Source organism: Lipophrys pholis (assembly GCF_963383615.2).
Source record: "Lipophrys pholis genome assembly, chromosome: 16".
Classification (NCBI taxonomy): domain Eukaryota; kingdom Metazoa; phylum Chordata; class Actinopteri; order Blenniiformes; family Blenniidae; genus Lipophrys; species Lipophrys pholis.
The window spans coordinates 1,360,136-1,386,112 of record NC_137634.1 but is presented as its reverse complement, the minus strand read 5'-3'; the positions used below and the strand labels follow the sequence as shown (position 1 = coordinate 1,386,112).

The 25,977-nt window shown below is 44.6% G+C and overlaps 1 protein-coding gene across 2 annotated transcripts in view; it reads left to right on the top strand.

Moving 5' to 3' along the window:
- opcml (opioid binding protein/cell adhesion molecule-like) overlaps positions 1–25,977 on the top strand; it is a 392,351-nt gene that overhangs the window by 135,848 nt on the left and 230,526 nt on the right. Inside the window, exon 2 of one of the 2 annotated variants that reach the window (XM_080483864.1) lies at positions 24,536–24,611. In XM_080483864.1, the coding sequence (XP_080339990.1) occupies positions 24,536–24,611 (76 nt within the window). Of the gene's footprint in view, positions 1–23,918; positions 24,612–25,977 lie in introns of those variants that run through there. The other variant, XM_080483863.1, reaches the window with a different exon arrangement.

The window sequence follows — 25,977 nt, the reverse complement described above, 5'->3', positions numbered from 1 at the left end:
TGTTGAGCTTCAGCTGCGACTCGGTCCAGGAGGGGGACAATTCTCCAGGACTGAGGCATCTCCGGCTTTGTAATGAAGGAGGAACAAACCGGAGCTGGAGGGGAATGAGGAGAACGTTACTGCAGAACCTCCGCAGACAGCTGGAGAAGGAACAAGAACATGAAATGAAGAGAGAAAAGCAAAGTCGCTTTTTTATCATCCGACTTTGTCAGTGATTTTGTTCTTTATCAAAAAGTAAAATGTGGATTTTATTGTTCAAAGGGAGAGGCGTTCGTTGTTGCACATCGAGAGATTTATTGACTTAATTGCAGACTGTTGTTCTGATGTCTTCCTCACATTTGACCTTCAAATGAATCAGAAAACCTGTTTTTCACACATTCTAGACAAAAACAATATTCCTGTTGTTTTTTTTAACACGTAAGTCAATAACAGCCAGGTAATTATCCACCATATCACACATTCCTGGGGAAATGATCGCACTCAATTTAGGTCCTAATGAAAGAGCTGTAAGTGTGAAGCGGTTTCTTTAACACACGTGTAAAGACATTTGCTCCGATCTGAGAGTCGCAGCTGGAAGATTCTATAAAGCTGCTCAATTCCCCGTGAGTTTCATCAGGCTCTGCAGTTGCAGCTCATGTGTTTTGGGGGAAAAACAAAAGAAGCGCCGACGTCTCCATGAGAACCGTGTCCGAGGCCGGAGCTGGAACCTGCAGGTTCTGGTTAAAGTGGCGCTGACAGCCGGCCGCCCACTCGTCCATCAACTCGTGTTTGCGGAGATGTAACCCTTTCAGAGAGCCTGGATGAGTTCACACAGCTCCTCCTATCGCACTGACAGGCCTGGAAGACGATGTTAGGAGTGGTCATTACTCAGAGTGGAGGGGGGGGGGGGTGGGGGGGGGGGGGGGTCAACGCTGTACTCCATGGCAAAGAACAGCAAGTCTCCTCTGAAACTGACGTCCTTCGTACTGTATTCAGTTTGGAGAATTAATTGTTTCTGTTTTGTTGCTTTAATTGTAGAAGTTTTACTTTTGGCCAAATCAGTTTCCCTTCTGCTTGATTCTAAGGATGGACGTCGTCACGTTGACAAAAGAAGTTAAATTCTTTGTTTTGTTTTCATTTTCTATTTTTGTTGCATCATGTATTTGGTTGACCGGATAAACTACGACTACTAATAATTCTAATAGACACAAACTTTAAAATGTGATGATGCAGAGGGTGGAGGCTTCAATCAGTCTGAACAGCAGCGGAGGAGAGACGCACTGTAAAACTATCTGAGGTTGTTTTTTTTTTTTTTAAAGCGCACATCGTGTTTCTTCTTCAACCTGCCACTTCAGAGCATTCAGAGCCCCCCCCCCCCCATAAGAAAAAAGGTGGTTTCACATTCTACAAGTGTTTATTTTGCGTCTGATTGACGAGGGAAGGTTAAAGCTACTTTCACGTCTCTAAATAAACTGAGGCCTTCAAATATTTCACGGCCGATTACATTTTTAAAACAGTTCAAGCCTTGTGGTGGAATTAATTCAAGATGGAGGCTGCATGTTGAACTCTTTATGTGTTTGAAGTCGTGAGGAGGAGACGTTGGTCCCGAGGAGGACCTGTCCTGCCCCCCGAGAGGAAGTGGGACGGCGAGATAATGAATATTGAATGAGCACATGTACTTCAAGCGGTCATCCCCATTGACCAAATCCCTTCAGCACACAAATCATCTGCGTGGTTATGGCGAGTTAATTAAGATCTAGTGTGTGGAATTAATCGAGTCATGCCACTGCAAATGTCTTCAATCACAGGACCTGCTTATCTGAGAGCACGTTTACCACCGTGAGAGGAGGAAGAGGAGGGAAGAGGAAGGAAGGAGGAGGAGGAGGAAAGGTGGAAGGAGGGAGGAGGAAGAGGGAGGAGGAAGAGGAGGAAGGCCACTTAATTGAAACTAATCCTGAATTCGTGGAGGCGAGGGCCGACTCCGCCGAGGTCAGACGCAGGAGGACGATTCCTCCGCCGTGCGACTGACGGCGATGGCGGCGGTTGTGTGTCTGTGGCAGATTGTGAGGGTGGAATGTGGTCATCTGGGGAAATCCTGTTTCCTCGCTGGCTTCTGGGGCTTCCACCCATCAGAAGACGGAGTGAGATTACGCCTCGTCTTTCTTCTGGTTTTCCTTCCCGTTGCCAGTCGTAATTGTGCCCCGCAGACTTTCCTACAGTCGGAGTGAAATTGTCCACAGAAACCGGCGCCGGCTGGATCCAACGAGCCCCGATGAGCCGCAAACTGCTGCTAATGTGACGCACACTGGGAGGAAACCAGCTTTTCACTGCATTAGGTGAAACACAGGAAATTGGTGGATTAAAAAAAAAAAAAAGCAGCAACAAGTTTAGCTTGTATAGACAAGTAGTTGCTATTAACCCTTTACAGTCACCATGGAGTAATAGACAATCATTTCCAATAGTGTAATAACATATTTAAGCTATTATTGTAATACCATTTTGACAGTAATGTAATAAGTTATCAAACGATTGAATGTTAAAAAAATCCTTTCAAAATGTAGTAACAGTCAATAATGTAATAACGGCTCCATTTCTTTAAAATAAGTTTTCCTGCAGTGTTTTTATAATAATGTAAGTATAATGGATGTGATCAAACAAACTGCAACACTTAATGACGGCCGAATAAACATTTTATTACATTATCGATAAGTTATTACATTATCGATAAGTTATTACATTATTGATAAGTTATTACATTATTGATAAGTTATTACCTTTATTATGGCCAAAATTATTACTGAGGTACGTCTGGAAAGCTGAATAATGTTAACATTTGATGTTTTTTCTGAGAACATGAACAACTTGAGTATTTTAACGAGACACATGCTGAAGCTATTTAACAAACAATAGGACAGACGGCTCTTAATCTGCAGCGCCGCTGATCTGGGATTGTTTGCTCATGTCTGAGCAGATCAATTAGAAACAGATGCTTGTAAGTGAAATACTTTATGTAAAGGAAATACTTTATGTAAAGGAAATACTTTATGTAAGTGAAATACTTTATGTAAAGGAAATACTTTATGTAAATGAAATACTTTTCGTAGGTGAAATGTTTTCTGCAGGCTGGATTGGGTGAAAGTTGAACTCCTTTATAAAGTATTGGTTGAAATAGTTTTGTCAGATGCTGCAGTACTTTGAATCACTGTAAAGCAGGTAAAGCAGAATGTTAAAATGCTTTAAATAGAATTAAAAAAAAAGAGGTTAAAACCTTCGAACTCTTTCCTGGATGTTCTTTGACCCAGACCTCCGAGCAGCAGTGATCTTCAGGGAAGGTTTTCTAGACTCGGCAGTTTCCCCATGATGGTGAAGAGTACACGTACACACTTCATCCACAAAAAACAAAGGTTCTAAACAAGTACAAGGAAAATAAAATGCAGAGTAAAACTACTTTGCATTTGATGCAGTTCTACTAGATAAAGTTCTGTTGCCCATCACTTTTACAGCCTCTGGAGCAAATTAAATGATAAACAACATCCTTTTAGCCGTAAGCAGGAGCCCATCATTCAATCACATACAGTATCTGCACACAATGACGAGAGTACCAGCAAACAGCCAAATCATCTTGAATAACGGAGAGCAAGCCCGACAGACTTTTCTCAAAATGCATTAAGAGAAATGGACTTCTGAACCTCCACTGCAGAGTCTTCACATTTCTGTTGGATTTTTCCAGTGAGGCTTCGCTCAGAGTGACCGGACTGTAAAACTTTCAGTGAGTGGACGACGGCACATCGAGCTCCAGTTTTAGGTTTGAATGTTTCACTGCTGTTTATCACATATCAGCAAACAAACCTTGATTCTTCAGGTTCCAGTTCTCACGGTGCCAGACTGCTAGGTTGTACGTTTTCACTGATTCATACTTTATTGTAAAGCAATTTAAGAAATATTAATCCTTATTCATTTTAATTCAATTCAACTTTATTTAAATAGCACCACATACAACACAGTCATTTCGAGGTGCTTTTAACGTTTGACATTTTTACATACTGACAGTCAAATATCAGCATGTCAGTGTTCTCCAGTGTGTCTGAGTGACGAGCGCATCCTGTGTAAGACGTCCTGTCATTTCTGCACTGATCATTCCATGTGGATGTAAATACCTTCAAGTTAAAGCTGAAAGTCTTAAAATACAGCTTGATGGTTTTAGTTAAAATCATTTGAGGAGATGCTCAGAACCCCAAAACAAGTCAAATAGAGTTTATGGGTCTGGCTGTTTAATCCTGAGCGTTGTGGCTCTGAAAGCTTAGTTTATAATTTCACATCATTACCAACCTATCCTCAAACATTTACTCTCGTATTGTTTGTCTGTTTAGTTATTATTTAGTTTATTAAAGCACAGTCGCTGCTTTGAGATTCACTTTGACTTGCACGTCCATGTTTCACGGTAAAACTGTTATTTTTTTTTACTTTTTTTAGCCTCATTTGTGGATGCAAGTGTTTCATCTCAGGGTTTGTTTTTTAAATTCTGTATTCTGCGTGAGAGCTGAGACGTTGTATGCATGCTCCATTTCCTCCCACTATTCGTGACATTTTGCACCTTTTCAAAGGTAAAAGTAGACGCAGCTCTTTTAGTTACTCGGTATCTGTGTCCCTTCCTCGTCTTTTAAACTGACAACATGATTCTGTCTCCACTGTGTTTCAGAAGATAAATCAATACCAGCAGCGAGCAGCCTTGTACTTTAACTGCCTTGACCGCCCGTTTCTTTCCCTCTGCATATCTCTGCCCACAAACGCATCATCTCCTACACCATTTTATTCCGTCCTCCTTAACGATTATTCGTCTGGCATCCTGCCCTTATTAGATCGGTCACAGCCGAGACGCTGACAGGAGATGCTGAGGTTTTCACAGAGCAGTGATCAGTGTATCCCGACCGCGACACACATGTTCTCACTGTGTTTTCATGGATAAACGTCTGAATTTCCCACACAGCATACAATGTGAGACTGCATTATTACTGGCAGCACTTTTAAAATAAAGTGTCTCGGGCAACTGTGCGTCGCGAATAAGGACGGCCATTAACAGTCAGTAAATGCAGAGGCTGGCTAACAGACGAACGCTCTCCCTGCAACGCTGTATAGTACATGCTCTTTTAGTTCACCAGTTATTCTATTTGCTCCATGAGGAAAGTCAGTCACTTTCCACAGGAACATCAACGAACCCAGAGACCTGAGCTGGGCCTGCGTCCTGGTTTAAAGCCGTCCAGCCGTCATTTGGACGGTTAATTTTTGGAGAGAACGGCTGAAAAAATAGTGGACGTGTTTCTGAAAGCCTCTAAAACGTGTAAAACGTCCATCACTACTTCTCACCGTCTAATTTTGTCTAAATTCATCTTTTTGCATCGAAATATAGCAAATTACCGTCTCAACTATCAACTGATAGTACGTCCAGTAACGAGCAACGTGATAGGTCAAATGATACCATGTGGTTTATACGTTTTGAAAGGCGGCCTCTGATTGGTTCCTAATTCTGTGACTCATCCTGATGCATTCAAATGCTGAAGCAGAGAGCAGGAATTTTCTTTCCAAGACGTTGAGGAATAATATCTGCAGGATCCAGACAGGCGGGACTAATTCTGCAGACCTATGATCCATCTAATCTTTCATTTCCAACATGCTGACATGTTTGGATATCTGTACATTTCATTGAAGAATAAAATATTCTTTGTTGTGAAAATGTTGATCTCAGTATTGACAATCATGCTTGTTCCTTCAGCAGTTTAATTCAGTGTGACTGTGACGTTCTAAAGTGTTGGACTGAGCTATAGGAGGCCTGCAGAGAACCAAGAAGATCTAATGTTCTATTAAAACTAATGAGAGGAGAAGAGAAACTATTTCACTGTTCAGAGTCTCCAGCTGCTCAGGCCAGGCTGCAGGGGGGGGCAACGTGGAACTACAGGGGGAAGAAACAAGGACATGTAGTGACGTTTGGAGTGAGGGGAGACAGGGACAGGGACAGGTACAGGTACAGGGACAGGGACAGGGACAGGGACAGGGACAGGGACAGGGACAGGGACAGGGACAGGGACGGGTACGGGTACGGGTACAGGGACAGGTACAGGGACGGGTACGGGTACAAGGACGGGTACGGGTACGGGTACGGGTACGGGTACAGGTACAGGGACGGGTACAGGGACAGGGACGGGTACAGGTACAGGGACGGGTACGGGTACGGGTACAAGGACGGGTACGGGTACGGGTACGGGTACGGGTACAGGTACAGGGACGGGTACAGGGACAGGGACGGGAACGGGTACGGGTACAGGGACGGGTACGGGTACGGGTACGGGTACGGGTACAGGTACAGGGACGGGTACGGGAACGGGTACAGGTACGGGTACGGGTACGGGTACAGGGACAGGTACAGGGACAGGGACAGGGACGGGAACGGGTACGGGTACAGGGACAGGTACAGGGACGGGTACGGGTACGGGTACGGGTACAGGTACAGGGACGGGTACGGGAACGGGTACAGGTACGGGTACGGGTACGGGTACAGCTGGAAACAGGTTTGGTTTACCACTGGAAGTGAATCAGGGGGAGTTTGGTATCTTTGTGTGTTGAAGGTTTAATTTCTAACTTTGACAGCGAGTAAAGCACCCAGGATGTCAGCTTCACCTGCGTCCACGTCCACAGTTGGATAATCAATAGATATTTTGTGGGAAAGTGACCATGACAGAGTGTTTCTAGTGTAAAACGTTGAGCAATGAAAGTGGGTCTTAATTAGTGCGACAGTAGAGTTTATCACCGTTTGCATGATGAGTCATTTTGTGAATCGACAGCTCCTGTTTCACCAAACGAGTGTTCAAGAAAGTGTTAAGTTTTTGCACATTAACATCCTGGTGCAGTGGCAGTGAATTCATCATGTATGTGACTCGGTGTCTGAGTCCAGCTGAGGTGAAAATTGGATGATTAACTGTCTGAAATTGTGCGTAACCTCTCTTTAAACATTCCCCCATCGCATCAATATTTTTCCCAACTTTCCCAAACTGCCATCCATATGTCAGTGTCAAATAAGATCTGAGTGCTTGATTTATTCCATCCCGAGGTATTAGTTCCATTCCACTAATATTTGAATGGAAATTGCTCAGTCAGATGCGTTCACCTTGAAGTGAGCGGAATCCATCTTTGAGATGACAGCCTGTGCCTAAATAAGCATTACTCAGAGCCGCTCCTTTCACTTCGGATCTGAGGCTGTTATTGTCGCCATCTAAATTGTTTATAACCTGCGGGTTAAAGACTCCTACATTTGCATACATACAAATGAACAATTTAATGTTGATGAAAGCGACTCCGGGAGGCTGAATTGGCTGCGGTGTTGACTTTGTCTCAGGGAAGCAGGAACTCTCAGAACCATGAATGAAGTTATCAAGGAGATTTCTTAATGAAACTTTGTGTAAACCACTCATAATAGAAGAATTTCTTCTGGTTAGTAAAGGTTTCCTGGTGAAGCCGTTAAGGACGTGTTTGTTGGTAACATAACGAAATACCACCCACTCGTTTTCTCTTCATTTGTCTTATCTCTTCGTATTAACAACCCCCCCCCCCCCCCCCCAAATCTCGGAGTCGTCATTATCCGAACCATTTGCATGACACCAATCGCAGATTTCAATTGATCCAGTTTACTACAAGAGCCTTTTCTTTAAGTGACTTTCACAGTTTAAACTTCAACGAGGAGATGGAAGGAACTCCGTGTCTTGTGTACCAGAGCGGTAAATGTGGAGACTCCCTCCAACACAAGCCAAGTCCTTGTTGATGCCGTTCATCTTTTCTCTCCTAAAAGCTGGAAGCCGGAATGCAGCAGGATTTAGCTCCGACCTTCAGGCAGCTTTCACGTCCATCACAGGTCGTCAGCCGAGTTGCTAAACATGCCAGGAGTACTGACAGATCGGCTGAAGAAGTAAAGTTTTTCTTGTGTTTTGTGTCGGTGCCATGTCGTTCTCACTCTTCATTCCAACACATGCACACAACAATGTCAGGCGGAGGTCGGGGGGGGGGGGGCTCCGATAGTTTATCAGCATATCTGCTGAACACACGCCTGCCGGGAGCAGCCAGAATATTACACCTATTGATAACGCGAATCATTTAAAAGTACCAGCTTCTTAAATAATCCATGTCCTTGTGCCTCGGTTCCATTGACGGACTTTGCAGCACATCGCGTGGCGTTAGCAGGGATGGAGGTCGCCGGTGGGGGTAGCGTGTGGGCCGGGGATCAGGTGGGAAGGAGACGCCACAGCCTCTTGAACGCTAAAGAAAAGACCAACCTTCCATCTTGAAGCCGGCCGCAGACGTAAACAGGCCTTTGTTCTGCGAACCTGATTTAGGCTGTGGGGAAAGTCAAGACGGAGGCTGAGGTAGTTATCTGAGATCAAAGTTGGAATCATGTGCAGCTCTTCATGCCAGCAGCACTTAAAGCTCCGACACAGAATAAAGCAAACCTGAATCCAGCTTTTAGTTGATTTGGAAAGAAAAGAAAATTAAAGAAGTGAAGCGTTGTCTGTCGTCGGGGAGGGCAGTGAGCTCTGCCTTTCAGCCCATCAGCACCAGAACTGATCGGTGGGTCCTTCGTTTTATGTCTTTCATTAATGGACATTCTCTCTGATAAAGCGTCATGATCAAGAATAAAACACAAAACTATAGTCATTTTTTATAAAAAATAATTTATTTGAGCGCAGATTGGAATTTTTTTTTATTTTTTTGCTCAAATTAAGTTTTTAACGTTTTTCTGCCCTCAAACTCACTGCGAGCTCAGGATTGGTGGTACAAATATAATTCCAGGTCACCGTTGGAATATGAGCTAAAGGGGGAGCCGCTGCTTCAGAACATCTGCTCGACTTCCGACTCTGGAAAGCTTTCGTCAGGAACATTTCCTCGTGGAACCTCAAGGAGACAAAGTTCAGCGAAATCACACTGAGAGCAACTGAGATTGAAGAAGCTGAATTTAATCAAATCTTGCAGCGAGGACCTAACTTACACCCTCATCCGAGAGCCGAGCTTCAGATGTCTGAAGGATTATTTTCAAGTAGTGAAACGAACAATTTAGTCTGAATGCAGGCAGAAGGTAAGACGGTGGTGACGTTCTGAATCCTCCCTGAATTCCTCTGATTCTGCCTCATCAGTGAACATCCAGCTGCTTTAAACAGAGAACGACCTGGATACACAGGGCAGAAGAAATACACCATCTTCAACAAGTAAAATCACAACCATTTTTGATTCTGTTTAACGATTCAATTCTTTATGATTCTCTTATCGATTTATTTTTTTCTATTATTATTATTATTATCATTTTTAAAAAGGAGAATTAACAGGTAGATTACTAGGGGTGGGAATTGATAAGATTTGATCAATTCTCCTAACGATTCCTAAGTATTTGTTTTGAGTGGAAAAAAAGTAGTTTTACAGTTTTCTGCACCAAAAGGAACAATTTTATTTTTTCCTAAGATGAAACTTGAATTATAATTTTTCCCTTAAAAAAGAACAGTCAAATGTGTATTTGCCTTCATTGCCCCCTGGAATTTACACTTTTTCAAATTTTGCGCTGTTGACAAGTTAACCTTCTCTGGGAGGCGGAGCCTGGAGAGGAAAGAGGAAGTGACGTAGCAGGAGGAACGAGTTCTCTCGGTCTGTAGGGAATCCTGTTTTCATATTGTGTTGATGCTTTTTGTGAAGGGATTTTCAACACAGAATGATCTAATACATAGACATACAGTAGTAGAACTCTACTAGAGTATGTCTACACAGTAGACATACTCTAGTAGAGCGTTTAATCCTGTGACAACTCGGGGCTCACACATAGAGTGAAGATCTACTAGCATATGTCTACGCTGTCAGCTCGTCGGAGCAGACCTTCACTACACGGGACAGATTGACGGCAGAGTTCATTTATTAAAAGTCCCTCATTAGTAGGAGAGAACATGGAGAGAACACGGAGGGAACATGGAGAGAACATGGAGAGAACACGGAGGGAACATGGAGAGAACATGGAGAGTACACAGAGAGAACACGGAGAGAACATGGAGAGTACACAGAGAGAACATGGAGAGTACACAGAGAGAACATGGAGAGAACACAGAGAGAACATGGAGAGAACATGGAGAGAACATGGAGAGAACACAGAGAGAACATGGAGAGAACATGGAGAGAACACGGAGAGAACACAGAGAGAACATGGAGAGAACATGAAAACTCCACACAGAAAGGCTCCTGCCGGGATTTGCACCGAGACTTTTTTCTGTTTTAACTGGACCTTGTGGCTGTGAGGCGGGAGGCTGTGGACTCTGTGGATTCAGGACGTGGTGAGTGAACATGTATTACCGTATCGTATTATCTAGTCCTTTATCGTCTCCCTCTTTAGACCTTCTTCCTCCATGTTTTCTCCTGATTGGAGGAGCTCTGCGTCGCAGTGTGTGACGTCATGCAACGTACCGCCACGCGACTTCACGTCGTGCTGGAAATGAATCGTTAAGAAGAATCGAACACATCTAAGGTGTACGATTCCCATGGAATTGATCAATTGGAACCGGTTCTCAGTCAGAACCGGTTTGTGATTCCCATCCCTAGTCTTATTATGCAAAAATCCACTTCCTAAAGGTTCTCCAGCAGTACTACTCGTCCCCATACCTGGACTGACGTCCCAGAAGTGAAGACAGTCTGTCCTCTCTGTCCCTGGCTTGTTTCAGGTTTTAAAAAGTGTGTTGCTCCAACCAGCCAATCAGAGATCAAACCCTATATAGTGTCATCGGGGGTTTAGCCAATCCCAATCAAGGTAGGCCCTCCCTTTGACTCCTCCCACAATTAGGCAGCTCTGCTCTGGCGATAATATCAATATTGTAAATAGTTATAAGGCCAATAAGTGAAATATTTCCCCTGGCAGCTTATTTTTTCAAAATATGAGTCACATCACGACATTTTATGGCATTAATAGAAATTCCTTAAAACTGAAAGGGTCACATGACTTCTCCGGTTCATCAGACACAACATCTTCTCCCCCACGATGAAAACGACCAACTACATCACAATCAGCCGACAGACATTTCTCCACATGTTACCAGGAAATCAAATATATATATATATCAAATATATAGGTGATATAATGTCACGTACAATTAGTAAAAACTACAGGATAATTAGTGACACGCAAAATGTGATTCCTGTGCTAAAGATTTGACGTTCCTCTTCATCCTCCCCCGAAGCAGAGCCGATCTCTAGTGAGCCAACATGAACATTCAGGTTCACATCTTATAGTGTTTTTATGCTCCATTTAAATCCTCTTCTGCTGCTTATGCAATCACTGCATGTTTGATTTAACACGCCGACACCGGGACCTCCAGTTTCTTTTTGTAAGGACCCAGAGAAAGCTTTGGGAACAATGACATTTAAACTTTCTTTTCTTTTCTGTTTCTGCTGCAGCCGCTGCTTTTCCACATGTGAACTGTGCTCCCTCCGAATCCATTCACACACCGAGCGGTGGGTCCTGAAATAAAGACCCCGGTGTTAATAGAAAATAAACCTCTGACTATTACCACTAATGACTACTAATTACCATTAAAAAAGAAACAGTGGGCAGCATTTAAACATAATTGTTATTGTATGACCTCAATCCCAACGAGGGTTGGCTCCACGTGTGAAATGCAAATAGAAACACAACGAAATTACTTGCAAATTTAGAAATAATGAATTTAGTTTAAAGTTCAGCTCAGATGTTCAATTTGAATTTGAACAACAAATCTCAAGTCTCAGTTCATTATTGTGAAACTTCCGCACCGTCTGGAAACATCTGGATGTGAGGAGGTCTGGAAAAACTGGTTATTGGATCCAGATCAGGAGCTTTAAGAACGACGGAAAGTTCTCTGGTGCTGAAATGTCTGGAACAATGTCTGGTCTGGTCTGGTCTGGTTCGGTCGGTCTGGTCTGGTCTGGTTCGGTCTGGTCTGGTCCGGTCTGGTCTGGTCTGGTTCGGTCTGGTCTGGTCTGGTTCGGTCTGGTCTGGTCCGGTCTGGTCCGGTCTGGTTCGGACTGGTCCGGTCTGGTTCGGACAGTGGTTGCTGAAGTCGCTGAACACAGACGGTTGTTGCTGAAGTCGCTGAACACAGACGGTGGTTACTGAGGCGAAGCTCAAGAGTTGAGTTTCTATAACGCAGTACTACCCAAGAGGCTGTTTTTTAAGATTTCTCCAGATATTTTGAATTTGAGGAGAAACATTCCTTTATTTTGAAATGTAGATCAGTTGACCGTTGCTCACCCGTACTTTGTAGAGACTCTGCCTCTGTAAAATATTCATTTTACATCAAGTCATTTTATTGCCTAATTACTTGGTTGCTTTATGCTTCTCCTATCTTTCTTTTTTATTATTAGATGCATGTGAGTTCAGTTACTTTCAACATCTTGTTACAACATGTGATCTATAGAGTATAGAACTAAATACTCTTATGATCGGATTCTGTACCGAATTCAATCCCAAAGTTTTGAGAAAATATTCAATATAAAATTTTATGTTCTTCTTGGGATTTACTGTTTTAGGCTGCGATCCATATGTTGTTACCTCACCTGCCCATGGGTGGATGGATGGATGAATGGGTGGATGGGTGGGTGGGTGGATGGATGGATGGATGGATGGATGGATGGATGGATGGATGGATGGATGGGTGGGTGGGTGGGTGAATGGATGGATGGATGAATGGGTGGATGAATGGGTGGATGGGTGGATGGATGGATGGATGGATGGATGGATGGGTGGATGGATGGGTGGATGGATGAATGGGTGGATGGGTGGATGGATGGATGAATGGGTGGATGGATGGATGGATGGATGGATGGGTGGGTGGGTGAATGGGTGGATGGATGGGTGGATGGATGAATGGGTGGATGGGTGGATGGATGGATGGATGGATGGATGGATGGATGGGTGGGTGGGTGGATGGATGGATGGATGGATGGATGGATGGGTGGGTGGATGGATGGATGGATGGATGGATGGATGGATGGATGGGTGGGTTCTGGGTTTTCCTCCGGAGTTCTCTCCGTGTGGAGTTTGCATGTTGTCCCTGCGTCTCTGCAGATGGAGGTGTGCATGGCAGGTGCAGCGATGACCCGGCAGTGGCAGCAGGTGTTAAAGGTGGTGTTTCCCTCAGCGTGAGTCGCTCTGCCGCTCGTCCGGCGTCGGCTGGCTCTCCTCTGTTCAACCTTCTGAAACATTCTGCAGGCTCAGATGGTGACAGGCACATTGAACCACTTCAGCTCTAATCTCCTTTCATTTTTTTCCCAATAAAAGATAATAAAATTCCTAAAATGAGGAACCAGCTGTTAGATATTAGATTATTGAGTCGTCAGCCCTGGGATACTATCTGGGATACTAATGTAAGCTGGATGTTATCTATAGTGATGTTACCACGGTGAAATAAATCACTTCTCTCTAAGCAAACACTGATGTATTGGTGCAGCAGGAAATATTATTATTTTGTGCTGGAGTGAGAGGTTTTGACTTCATTGCTTTGCGTGACAGAATGATGAGCGTTGAGAAAGTAGAGTATTGAGTGTGCGTACTGTAAAAGATTTAGAGCTGTATGCACAAAAGAAATCATATCACAGAACTTATGTTCCTCTAAAAGGCAGTAAAGGTTCCATCTCGCCGCCGCCGCTGAGAGACCGAGACAAGAGAAGTGTGGAGATTTAATAAAAACGGGTTGACCTGGTTGCTATGGCTGGAGAACGAGATAAATCCAATGATGTTCACATTCTGTCAATGAGAAGTGATTCCACCCGGCAAACCCTTAAAGGAGTATTACACTTTATTTCAGCCTGCTGCTCGTCACACTTTTTACCTTATCAAAGCCTGTACCCGTTTTCAAAATATCTTTTCTTGTGTTTTTCATTGACTTGAGTTAATTTATCCATGAAGTATTTCCTGCGTGCCCATCAAGAGTCGATGTAATTGGTTTACGTTACCTGGTTCAACTCATTTTGTGCCTCAAAATTCCATTTTTGAAATGTTTTCATAACTTCCTTGGCGCCAAGGTCAGGAACTTCTGTCAGCTTGGTAATTTCTTGGATTTCCAAGCAGCTGAAGTTTGGAGCGGTCACGTACGGCGGCGGCTGTTTCTGCATACAGGTACTTCTGAAAACGTATCACAGAACTCGGCTGGGCTGACCTCAGAGCGCTGCCCCCTCATGAATAAGTTGTGTAACGTTAGCATTCGTGTGCCAAAGGATTGTGAGCTTCTGCAGATGACTGAATCTATTGAGCGAGCCCTCTTTATTCAGTCCAGCCATGTTTTTGCTGAGGGTATTGGCTCGCTTTGGTCAGAGGCCCGTCCATTGTCTGCTGGCTCTGCCCATCCTTGCATGATATGAATGAAGATTAGCACGGGATTGTCTGAATAAACCACCCAGGGTCTGGTGTTAATGCGTCGCAGGAGGAAATTATGTGAATGTCACTGCATGTATAAGTGAAATAAATGAGGAACACAATCTGCTCGGGGTGAAGTTGTACGATTCCAACTGGTCCCCCCCAAAAAACAGAGACTCTCATGTGAGCCTGTGCAGACCAGTACGTCCACCCGGTGTTTGAATACCAGGGGTTTGATCCAGGCAGACGACTCTTCGTGCCTGAACTGTATTTGCATGATACTTCAAAAGTGATTCATGAGTGCGGCACAACAAACAACGCTGGACTAATTTGTCATTTCTGGATGCTTGGCGTTGCTTTGCATAGTGAAGCTTTAGCAAGGTGGACCGAGTCACCTGACCCGCTGCGAGGCGGAACAGCCAGGGTCACCATCACCCGGCTCACACCCTGAACGTGTCCTTTCAACCGAGATAACCTGAGGTCAATAAAGTCAAATGAAATACAGACGAAGGAACCGATGGTTAAACCTGCGATCCGAACTGTGCCCCTCCTCCTCCTCCTCCCCCTCCCCCTCTTCCTCTTCCTCCCCCCCCCCCCCCCCCCTCCCTCTCCCTCTTCCTCCCCCCCCCCCCCCCCCCCCCCCCGCACCCTTGACTCTAATTAAGACCACATATCTTAGATTCTGCTGAGGTCAGGGAGGGGTTTTAATTTAAAAACCATTAAGACGTGCACACCAGACAGGACTCGTGTTGCATCCCAGCCAGATATCATTTTAATTAAGTCTTATCTTTGCCCAATTTCTCCGGCTGAAGACATCATCATAATTCCTCAATAACAACCTTCAGATAAACTGAACAACAGCCCTCTTGATGTGACGGCGACTGAGACGGTACAGAACGCACCGGCTTCACATGTTTTCCACAATCTGAAGCGGGGGAATTCTGGCATTTAGGTGCTGCTGCTGTGTTAATGGTAAAAACCAGAGGAAATGGGACGTACAGGGAAGGTGTGGCCAATATATTTCATGTTTAATGACACTCAAAGGTCCACTTTGGCTGTGCTGAAAGTTTTTGTGTTCAACTGTTGCAGCCACAAAATTGGGTAATAAAACCTTTAAAACACAAAAGCCTCCCACCTTCTAAAAAGACATAATTGTCTCGGAGGCGCTGCGCTGCACTCCGAGTGTTTATCGCCAGGAGGGACGGCTTTTATTGCGAAGTCGATTGTACGTGTGACAAGTCTGACGAGCAGAAGCTGTCGCCGGCAAAGTATTGGACCATCAACGGCGTCACACTCCAACAAACATTTGATGCAAGGCGAGATGTTGCCATGTGCTACTTGTCCTCCCCCCCTTATGCCTCTCCTCCCCCGGTGATGGCGCCCGACGCTGTCAGCACCTTGTCGTTTGTCGCCCCCCCCCCCCCCCCCCCCCATCCAAGATCTCCACGGCACGCCGAATTGATGTTAAGGTAAAGAAATTATCAAATCATCTTGTTCAATCTACTCGTGAGACGCGGAAGCTGTCATAGCGATTCGGGGAGCGTCTGTTCCATGCGTCACTCTCTTCCCTCGTGGTCGGCGGCGCCGCCATGCATAGAGATGCGGTGCTCAATTATTATTATGATCACAGTCGGCCGGATTTACCTGAATGAAAGCTGTGAGTTAGAGACTCACTCAGAGAGAAGGATTCACGTTGTTGGGAACAGACGAACGATCTGAAAGCAGAACTGGTCCAATCAGGTCGGTTTTTTTTCCTACATGAGACCGACCTGCTGGAAACTGAAGCTAAAGCATCAAGAAGATACTTCTGAAGTGTGGAAGTATTCTATTCAGTATTCTATTTACTGCATTGTGATTATATTCGTTCAACAGCCACAACAGGAAATGCTGAATGAGCAGATTCACTCATAACGTCTCCAAACAACTTGAGTTCTGGAAAGTTCTGCACACATGAGGATGGGAACAAAGAAAACACTAAAATAACTATGTTGAGAAAAGTACTTGGGTCAGTGGTTATTTAAGTTCCACGACAGCGGCTGTGCTGCGATACGGTCGAGGGATTAGATATGAGCTTTAACAAGCAGCTACTCTACATATCATTAGATTTACTATCGTTCTCGCCACAATCTTGTTTTTAAAATACGTTTATTTTGTTGCAATAGTGATTACTTTACTGGTATTTATATTTTCTTTTATTTAAGAAAAGTTTTTTGGGAATGTTTGTAATTTTGTATTTGACATTGACCCATTTGAAGTTCCACCTGCTGAGAGGGCTTTTAAAGGACGGCGCACAAAGACCCCCGCTCCCTCTGCAAAGGGTTAAAGACGACTCACACAAAGCAATTTAATTTGATGAAAAGGTTTGGTTTGAGCCTCTTTCTGTGAAATGTACAAGCTGCTTATCCAGATTTTAATTAAAGACAGCAATGCAGATCTCTCCGTGTGGAGGCCGATGGAGCGTTTCGTTGAAGGGAAATATTTCATGGCATTTTGAGGGTTCTTGACTTTTTTCTTAAAAAATGAAAAATAAATAAAACGTTCCCTGCTGCTGTCAGAATGAGTGAGTTTAATTTCAGAAAACGTCTCGTCACACATCTTCTGCTGGTAGTCACCTTGACCTCCAGGTTGACCTTCAGGCTCAAGACTAACCTCCAGGACGACCTCCAGGATGACCTCCAGGCTCCAGGTTGGCCTTCAGGATCAAGGCTAACCTCCAGGATGACCTCCAGGCTCAAGGCTAACCTCCAGGCTGACCTCCAGGCTCTAGGTTGACCTTCAGGCTCAAGGCTAACCTCCAGGACGACCTCCAGGATGACCTCCAGGCTCCAGGTTGACCTCCAGGCTCAAGGCTAACCTCCAGGACGACCTCCAGGATGACCTCCAGGCTCCAGGTTGACCTTCAGGCTCAAGGCTAACCTCCAGGCTGACCTCCAGGCTCCAGGCTGACCTCCAGGCTCCAGGTTGACCTTCAGGCTCAAGGCTAACCTCCAGGCTGACCTCCAGACTGACCTCCAGGCTGACCCTGGCTCCAGGTTGACCTCCAGGCTCAAGGCTAACCTCCAGGCTGACCTCCAGGCTCCAGGCTGACCTCCAGGCTGACCCTGGCTCCAGAGCAGGCCAGGGGTTCAGGGTTCACAGGCTCCTCTGTCTTCTCTGCTGCTCTGCTCACCAGGACAGACGAGTGGTGGAAGTATGAGAACAAGGTCAGAGGTGAAGCAAAATACTTTGAAAGGAGATTTGATGTGGAAACAAGCGTTCACTTCAATCCTGGATATTCCGTCATTAAAACCCCACGGGAGGCTCGGGGCTGTTTGGAGTCCAGGTGGAACCAGGTCGTCAGACCATTGATCCATTATCTGTGCTGCAGATTCATCAGCGGACTGGAGATGATTTCAGCTGACGGGGAGTGAAACCTGGAAACAAGCAGAGACGGACACATTAATATTTACTCATCCAACATTCCAGAAAACCCTCAGAGAGGATGTGGGTTCAAATCCAGTGAAACTAGAACTTCTGTCCCAAATGTGTGCGTCTGCCAAAATGATGGAGAAAATATGTCAGAATGTAAAAGAGATATTCCATAAGTCTTCTCATGCAAGGCAAGACAAATGTATTTATAGAGCACCATTCAAACCCAGTGCTCTACACAGAAATGAAAGAAATAGAGAAAAGCTCCCTGCACTAAATGACATCGTGATGTCAGTGAAATCAGGACTTAATAAGCATGAGGCGTCTTTCTGAAGGTAGAGTTCATAATAAACAGTCTGCTTCTGGAGGATGAGAGGATGAGAGGATGAGAGGATGAGAGGATGAGAGGATGAGAGGATGAGAGGATGAGAGGATGGGGACTTCAGACCAGCCCAGCCTGACTGGAGTCGTTACTGTTTGAAGTCGTTGGATCAACTAAACCAACACTGAGCTCACCTTCTTTATTATTCTTGTCTGATACATTTAAAATGGCCAATATTTCAAAATTCCAGTATTTCCTGCCGCTTCAGCAGTTTGGCTCCTGGTCAGCCAACATGGCAACCCGCTGTTTTACTGCGCAGAATTACTTCTGAGTTCAAATCTCTTTCACTGTCGCTCCTTCCAGCAGCTCTCAGGCGACTTTCTGAAGTGAAACTTTCTGCCTAATAATCCTCCGTCCTCCATCACGGCACAGAATTCTGCTGGAAGTAAACACATTTGAACAAGTTTTCAAGTAATGCGTTCATTCTGAGATCAATCATCTGTTCCCTCATCAATCCACGATCAGCGTCTCTCCTCCTTGTAAATCCACTGAATCAGTGGTTTTTTTGTCCATTCATGTGTTCATCTATTAGAATCTTCAGAATGTACGAGGCTCCTGGGTAATTTGACGTGTTTGAATGACGCATAATTAAAACCGAAGCAGTTTTATGATGAAACTTTTCCCTACGCAGTGAAAACCTTCCTGCTGAAATGAAGTGAAGATGTTTCTCCACAGACGTTCCGACACTCCTACGTTCTCCTCAGGTGACGTCACTGAGAACGACGACGAGCGATTATCACCCAGCGGCTCGTCTGAAAGGATTCAAACCCGAGAAAAACTCTGACACAATCAGAAGCTTTATTTCTTAGATGAGAGAAAAGATCCCGTCGTCGGAGGTCGGCCAACGACGGGATCCGGGATGATCCGGGATGATTGCAGTCCTGGACTTTCTGAGGAAAACTGCAGAAGTTGAATATTGTTGAAGTCCAACGTGGTGTTGAGGAGTTCAGAGATGAAGCACGTTGCTTGTTTCCTCCCTCGCAGCCGCGACTTCACATTGGTGACAAAATCATTTAATCTCCTCCTCGGCTCAGCGGCGGTTCAGGTTCTGTTTGACGTGAAGCAGGATGAAGCTGGGAAAAGATCAGGAAGAACTGCTGGAGGAATCAGTAAACGTCAGAAGTATATGATCACAATGAATCACAATGAATAACCACAGTGGATCACAGTGGATCACCACAGTGGATCACCACAGTGGATCACCACAGAGGGAACCAGTTATAAATCAGAACCTGTTCCACCAATACCAGTGTCAGTATTTTGGATTTAACGTACAAATATTTTTCAAATGTTTACGTTTCATAAAAGCCAAAAGTTTCATCTCTGAATGTTTTGAATCTTGGACCGCTGATGAAAACACACTCTCATAAAGTATTTGTACTCGGGACATTCTTGTGCCCGGAGTAAAGCCCCCCCCCACCGTCAACACTTTTTATTGAAGAGGGCTTCATCGTTCTAAAGGAACATTTAAAAGTGGAATTGAGTCTTTCCCGACAAACTCCGTTCACCAGAAGTGGTCCTTGACCTGCTTCCTGTCATGGCTGCCAAATAAAAACAGACTGAAATCCCATTTCGAAGACAGTTTGTCGCGAGGACCTCTATCTTAAATCATTCAACAAGCAAATCTGAGAGTGAAGAGCTGCAGAGCAGCTCTCAGAGCGAAGTGAGCGCCGAGCGCAGCCTGTTATTACAGCGCCGCTCCGACTGCCTGCATGGAATTAAGTTATTGTCAGATTGAACAATTCCTCTTTGTTCCGTGGCCTCGGGGCTTCGGAGTGCTGCTGCTGGTCACCCACTCAAAGTCACCCGGCTGGAAGTGACCCCAGTTAGCCAGAGTGGATATTATCACCGGGGGGAGACCGTACTAGAGCCCGTGGAGGTGCGACGCCTTGTGGCTCAGGTTCTGATGTCACCTCGGGAACTTGTGGAACACATTTTATTTATCTGCTCATTTATTTTTGTTATTCAACCGTGTTTGTTTTAGACGAGCACCGAGTTTACTTTATTCCTGCAGAACCTCATGAGAAGGTGTCTGTTCTCCAGAAGGTCCAGGAGGACCTTCCTCCCGCCTTCCACCCCGAGTCTCACGGGCGATGGGCCTCTGACGAGCCTCTGACGAGCCTCTGACGAGCCTCCGGTGTGCCTCGCCACCTCTCTCCCACACGACCATTAACATCCGAGAACTTCTTGATTTTTTTGACATTCGGGGTCTAAAAATGTCTTGAATTCAGATCTTTGGGGTAAAACAGGACTTTTGATGGACTTTGTCTTTGCGATTCAACTGCAACAGCAACTCGTGTCAAAGGGTTGTCGGTTCAACGTGCTGCGCTGGAGAGGAGCTGATTTTAACAGTTTTTACCCTCGAGGCTCGTGCTGCTTTCTATTGGCTGTTGTTGACAGAAAACACAGCGCGAGCTTCATTAGCTCAGCCATCAGTATTGATATGTGATAACATTGATCTCCTCACCGATCTGACGTCATGTCAAACCTCAGCTGGGACCGATACCGATACCGATACCAATTTTCATTTAACATTTATTTAACCAGGAAAATAAAAGCCACTGAGACCAAGATCTCTCTTACAAGGTGACCTGGCCAGGAGGTCCACAGCTCACCTCACAACATTCAATTTAAAACATATAAAACAGATTTGACCCATTTAACAGAATACAATAGTTAAAATGAAATAGTGCAGATATCCATAGACAACATTTTAAAGATAAAATGCAGATTTAAAGGCAAATTTAAATAAGGTGCAAGTCAATTTTAAGGAGTATTCATTAACTGTAAAAACTTTAAAAACAAATACTGATTTATGGATCCTCGATAAATGAAGAGTAATTAAGAATATAAATGATTTAAGGATACCAGTTCAGACATTTTAGTTTCTGTTTGAAGGTTGTTCCAGGCCGAACACAAGGAACATGGAGGTAAAGAATGTCATTGGAATGTAATGAATAATGGCTGTTGGTTCTCTGGAGAAGAATACTGATACTGATACCGATACCAATACTGATGCTGATACCGAGGGTCACTCAAGTTGTCTGCATCAAGAGTATTCCTGACCTCAAAATACTTCACCAGCAGATCAGACATAAAAATGTGCTGTACTTTGAATTCCAGGTAAAGCAAAGCTCTCCGGCTTGTTTCTGATCGAGACGCGACGACACCCTACTATTGCCTCCAGGTGGTAGTTGGAGGATTTTACCCTCTCAGATCATTACTGCCTCTGCTTTCCACAAATTACCCGGCATGAACACGGGCAGTACTTCCACATAAGCTGCTGCATTGTTTTATAAGAAAGTGAAAAACTATTGCCACTTTACTGCTGTTCTGTCACCTCATGCAGTTGTTTTCCACCTCTGGTCTGGAGCTTCTAGAAATCCTCGGCAGGGTTTTCCTACTCCGGGAGTCTGAATTACATTTAAGGAATAATGTTAAAATAATAACACTAACACTTATTTTTCTTCATAAAATCTGTTTGTCCTCGGACTGTCACTTCTCATGTCGTAGGATTCTTGCAGCCTTCAGCTTATTTTTTTCAAACTCATCCTCAGGGATCCAACAATAAACTAATTTCACAGAAAAAGAGTTTATTTAGTTTAGTTTGTTTATTTCTCCGGGACCATGTAAAAAAACATTCATCTTAAAGAGACGATGCTCGGTAGCAGATTTATCAGTTTGCTGGTTTCCATCGGTCCCGGGGCAGGAACCAGACATTAGAATACATATTACAAATATAGCCTACAGTAGCATTAGCAACATTGGCAATAACTATTAAAATTCATCACCTGGTTTCCTGAAATTCATCCAGAATACTGAACACTTATGCAAAACATTATACAAACTAGAGCTACACTCGGTAGAGCGCAGACCTTCACCAACACCACATTTGTTTGCGGAAGCGAGTTAGCATTGCTGGCATGTTAGCCGTTAGCTCATATCGATGCTAACTAGCCTGTCAGGTAGCTTCATCACTGTGTGAAACACTGAGCAGGGAGCGTCTCCATGGCAACAGACGATGATTAATCTCTATGAGGTGCCTCTCTCATCCGCTTTGTTTGGGAAAGTCTTTTTAAGTTTTTTGAGATTTATTTAGAAACGGTTTGTCGCTAACGTCCTAAAATGTAATCGATTGATCCTTGGATGATGACAAATCAACCCTGAAAATGTCAAGCTAATCGGGTGAGTAACAGTAACATTATCAATATTAGCAATAAGCATTAAAATTCATACAAAATACTAAAATACATTATACAACAATGCAATGGACAATATTATTAGACGGATGCTGACACAGCAGGTTTTCCAAAATGGGATTTTCCAGGTTTGCAGCAAAGGTTCCGTTCTGCAGACGAGTTCTGTCTGGAAGTTGATTCCAGAGTTTAATTGCTTAAAATGAAAAGGCTGTTTACTCAAAGGTGGAGCGTCTTCTGTGGATGAAACCGGTTCTGAGCTGTGGAACAGAATGTTCTGGTTGTCGTCGGCTTTTACTGGAGCATTTGATTATAATCGGCTGTTAAGTTCAAGGTGTTTTTAATTCTTATTCTCTTCAGCATTAAGAGAGCAGGTACAGTGCATGTAAGATGTTGGGACCCCTGGTGGACGAATTAGGAACAGCAGTGATTCACGCTAGGTCATGTTTGAAACCTCGATCCTAGAACCTCAGAACTTTGTGTTCTATAATAAAACGTGATTCACGTCACAGTGAAGAGATTCCAAGGTCTTTTTTAAAACCACTCGGAAAGAAAAATGACCTTTTTTGTATTATCATGATATATCCACATCACAGATATATCATGATATATCACAGATATATCATGATATATGATATATCTGTGATATCACAGATATATCATGATATATCTGTGATGTGGATGATTTGTAATGACTGCAGGTGTTTACTGTTACATTTACAGCAAGAAAACACGAGTCAAATGTCAGTTTTAGTGAAAAAAGAACCAAGGACATGATTTCTTTCTTTTAATATGACAAACAATTAGTTAGCATTAACATGTTAAGTGCTACTTTCAGTACTACTTGTAGTAAAACACGGCAAATGGACAAAAAATTAACTATTGCTTTTATTGAAAAATGGCACATTGTTTGACAATATAAAGAAGGAAAATGATTTCAGTTTTTCTTTGCGTCTCATCATTTAAAACAAAGCCAGGGATTCTCGTTGACATTTATTTGAACTAGTAACTTTTCCAGAGTACTTGTATCCCCCATGGTTCTCACTCCATCTCAGCTGCAGCTCAGGAAGCAGGAAGCAGTTTGACTCTGGTTGCACTGAATCGTCCCGACCTTGAAAAGAAAGAATAACCAAGGAGGGATCTCAGCTACCGTCTTAATGAACCTTCCTGTTGTTCTGGAGGCTTTCTCAGTACAAGGTGACGTGGTTATCCAACATGGAGACGCAGAGTCCAACTAGTCCAACATGGAGACGCAGAGTCCAACTAGTCCAACATGGAGACGCAGAGTCCAACTAGTCCAACATGGAGACGCAGAGTCCAACTAGTCCAGTGAAGCTTCTAGTGAAAACACACAAGTGTGTGTGCAGCTGATTTTACTGTGAGAAATACTTCACTACAGTACCTCGTTGATGGATTCGACTGAAAGTACATTAAGATGTTTCCAGGGTCATGAACTGTTTTCACTCACTGGCTGGTCTGGTCCTGCTCCGGCCTGCTGTGACCCCCCCAGAGAGAGAGCCGGAGAGGGAGAGGGAGAGAGAGGGAGGGAGAGAGAGAGAGAGAGAGAGAGAGAGAGAGAGAGAGAGAGAGAGAGAGAGAGAGAGAGAGAGAGAGAGAGAGAGACTTGTTTTTTCTCGGCTTCACAGCGACTCAGCCCGACGAGGCGGAGGGAAGGAAGGAAGGGGAAGACGGGGAAGCAGGAGGAGACTCGGCTGATGCTCCTCTGCCACAGCGGCAGCATCCATTTCACGGGTCCGGTTAGACGCGGAGGAGACGGCGCGCATTTCTCCCGGCAAACGGCGCTTTTCCTCTCCTCCAAACTCCCGCTTGTTTGTTTCGTCCTACCGGCTGCTGGCGAGCGGAAAGACTCTTGGGACTGTATTTGAAAGCGAGCCCGAGCACTTGGAGTAACGCAGGTCTGAGAGGAGGCAGGTGGACCCGCAGGTCTTGGCTGTGCGCTGCGTCTTGTTTGTGGAGTGCAATTTGCGGTGCGCAGCTTCCAAAAGACGCAACATAGAATTGAACAAGGGAGCGGAGGAATAACACGGACGGCTCAAGTTCTCCTGGAAGTTGCTTGGCGGCAGAGAAACATGGGGATTTGTGGCTATCTGGCGGTGCCTGGGAAATGCCTTGTGGTCCTCGGACTGAAATTGTTATTCCTTGTACCTGCAGGAGTTCCGGCGCGGAGCGGAGATTCAGTATTAAAGGACAACATCACCGTGAGGCAGGGGGACAGCGCCGTCTTAAAGTAAGTCTCATCCCTCTCCCTCCTTCCAGAGTTACTAGAGGTCACCACATCCCCATCATGCGCTAGAAAAACGCGCACAAACGCCTGTTTATTTCCCACATCTTGGCAAGTGCGCGCAAGTTATGGCACCGCCGCGCGCGCGCGCGCTCGTCGCCTCTCCTGCTCATTGCCCTTGAATGTTATTGATCTGCTTGTTTTTTTTAATGTCTTGTTGAGGATGCTCACAGATATGAGCTCCAGGAAGGTGGATCGTCATCGATCCGACACATTACGAGTTTGAATGTTTTTTATTTATTTTCTTCTCCCGGGATTGTTTTTGTGTGTGAGGCTGCATGTTTGAGCCCCAGAACCCGGGAAAACACGGCGGAGTGTCGGTGGGATTCGGTCCTGTCACTGATCGGTTTTCCCTCCAAACTCAGCGCACAAGACTTCGACTCTATCATGAAGCGTTTTTATCTGTATTTCTACAGAAGCGGGTGTGAAGCTGAAACATTCAGAATCGCCTCTAAAGGTGCTGAGACAGCGCCCCCCCCCCCCCCCCCCCCCTCAACACACACACACACACACACACACACACACACACACACACACACACACACACACACACACACACACACACACACACACACACACACACACACACACACACACACACGTGCCCACACAGCCTTACACACTCAGACCCTCCATCATGTAGCAGACACGTGCACAAAGAGACCCCAGGTGGTGCTCAAGCACCTTCATTCCTTCATTTCTTTTTCTTTTTTTTTTTTAGCTTTTGAATTATGCAAACAAGAAATTAATCTCCCCTGCAATCTGAGTTTATTTAGTTATCAGACACTTGAGCTGATGTACTTTATGGAAACCAACCCACAATGCTGGTTCAGCTTGTTCTTTCTTTTGCAGCTGTGATGCTGAACTGAACACATGATCTCTGTGTGGGAACCAATCATGAGGGGCTTGCACTTAAATTAAACAATTTTGAGTTAATCTGCAACTTTGGTTTCACATTATGGGTGAGTGGGGTTCCTCTTTTGTTTCTTTGAGCACATGTGCATGCTCTAATTGTGTGTGTGCAGCCTCGCCTCGCCTCGCGCCTCGTTGGAAATGCGATTGTCTTTCATTACATTTAAATGAAGATGAAACTGGAGAGATGATCAGCAGTGTCAGACAGGGAGGAAATGAAAACAAGCCTGATTATGAGGTTAAATAAACATTTGAAATGATTTCCATCATATGTAAAGCAGCTGCACACATCTGCACGGTGCCGCAGATGTGGCGGCGCTCATTTGGATGTGCTTCAGATGGCGAGTGCAGCAGTGGAAGTGTGTGCTGGTGGAGCCGGCGTGTGTTCAGTACCTGAAGC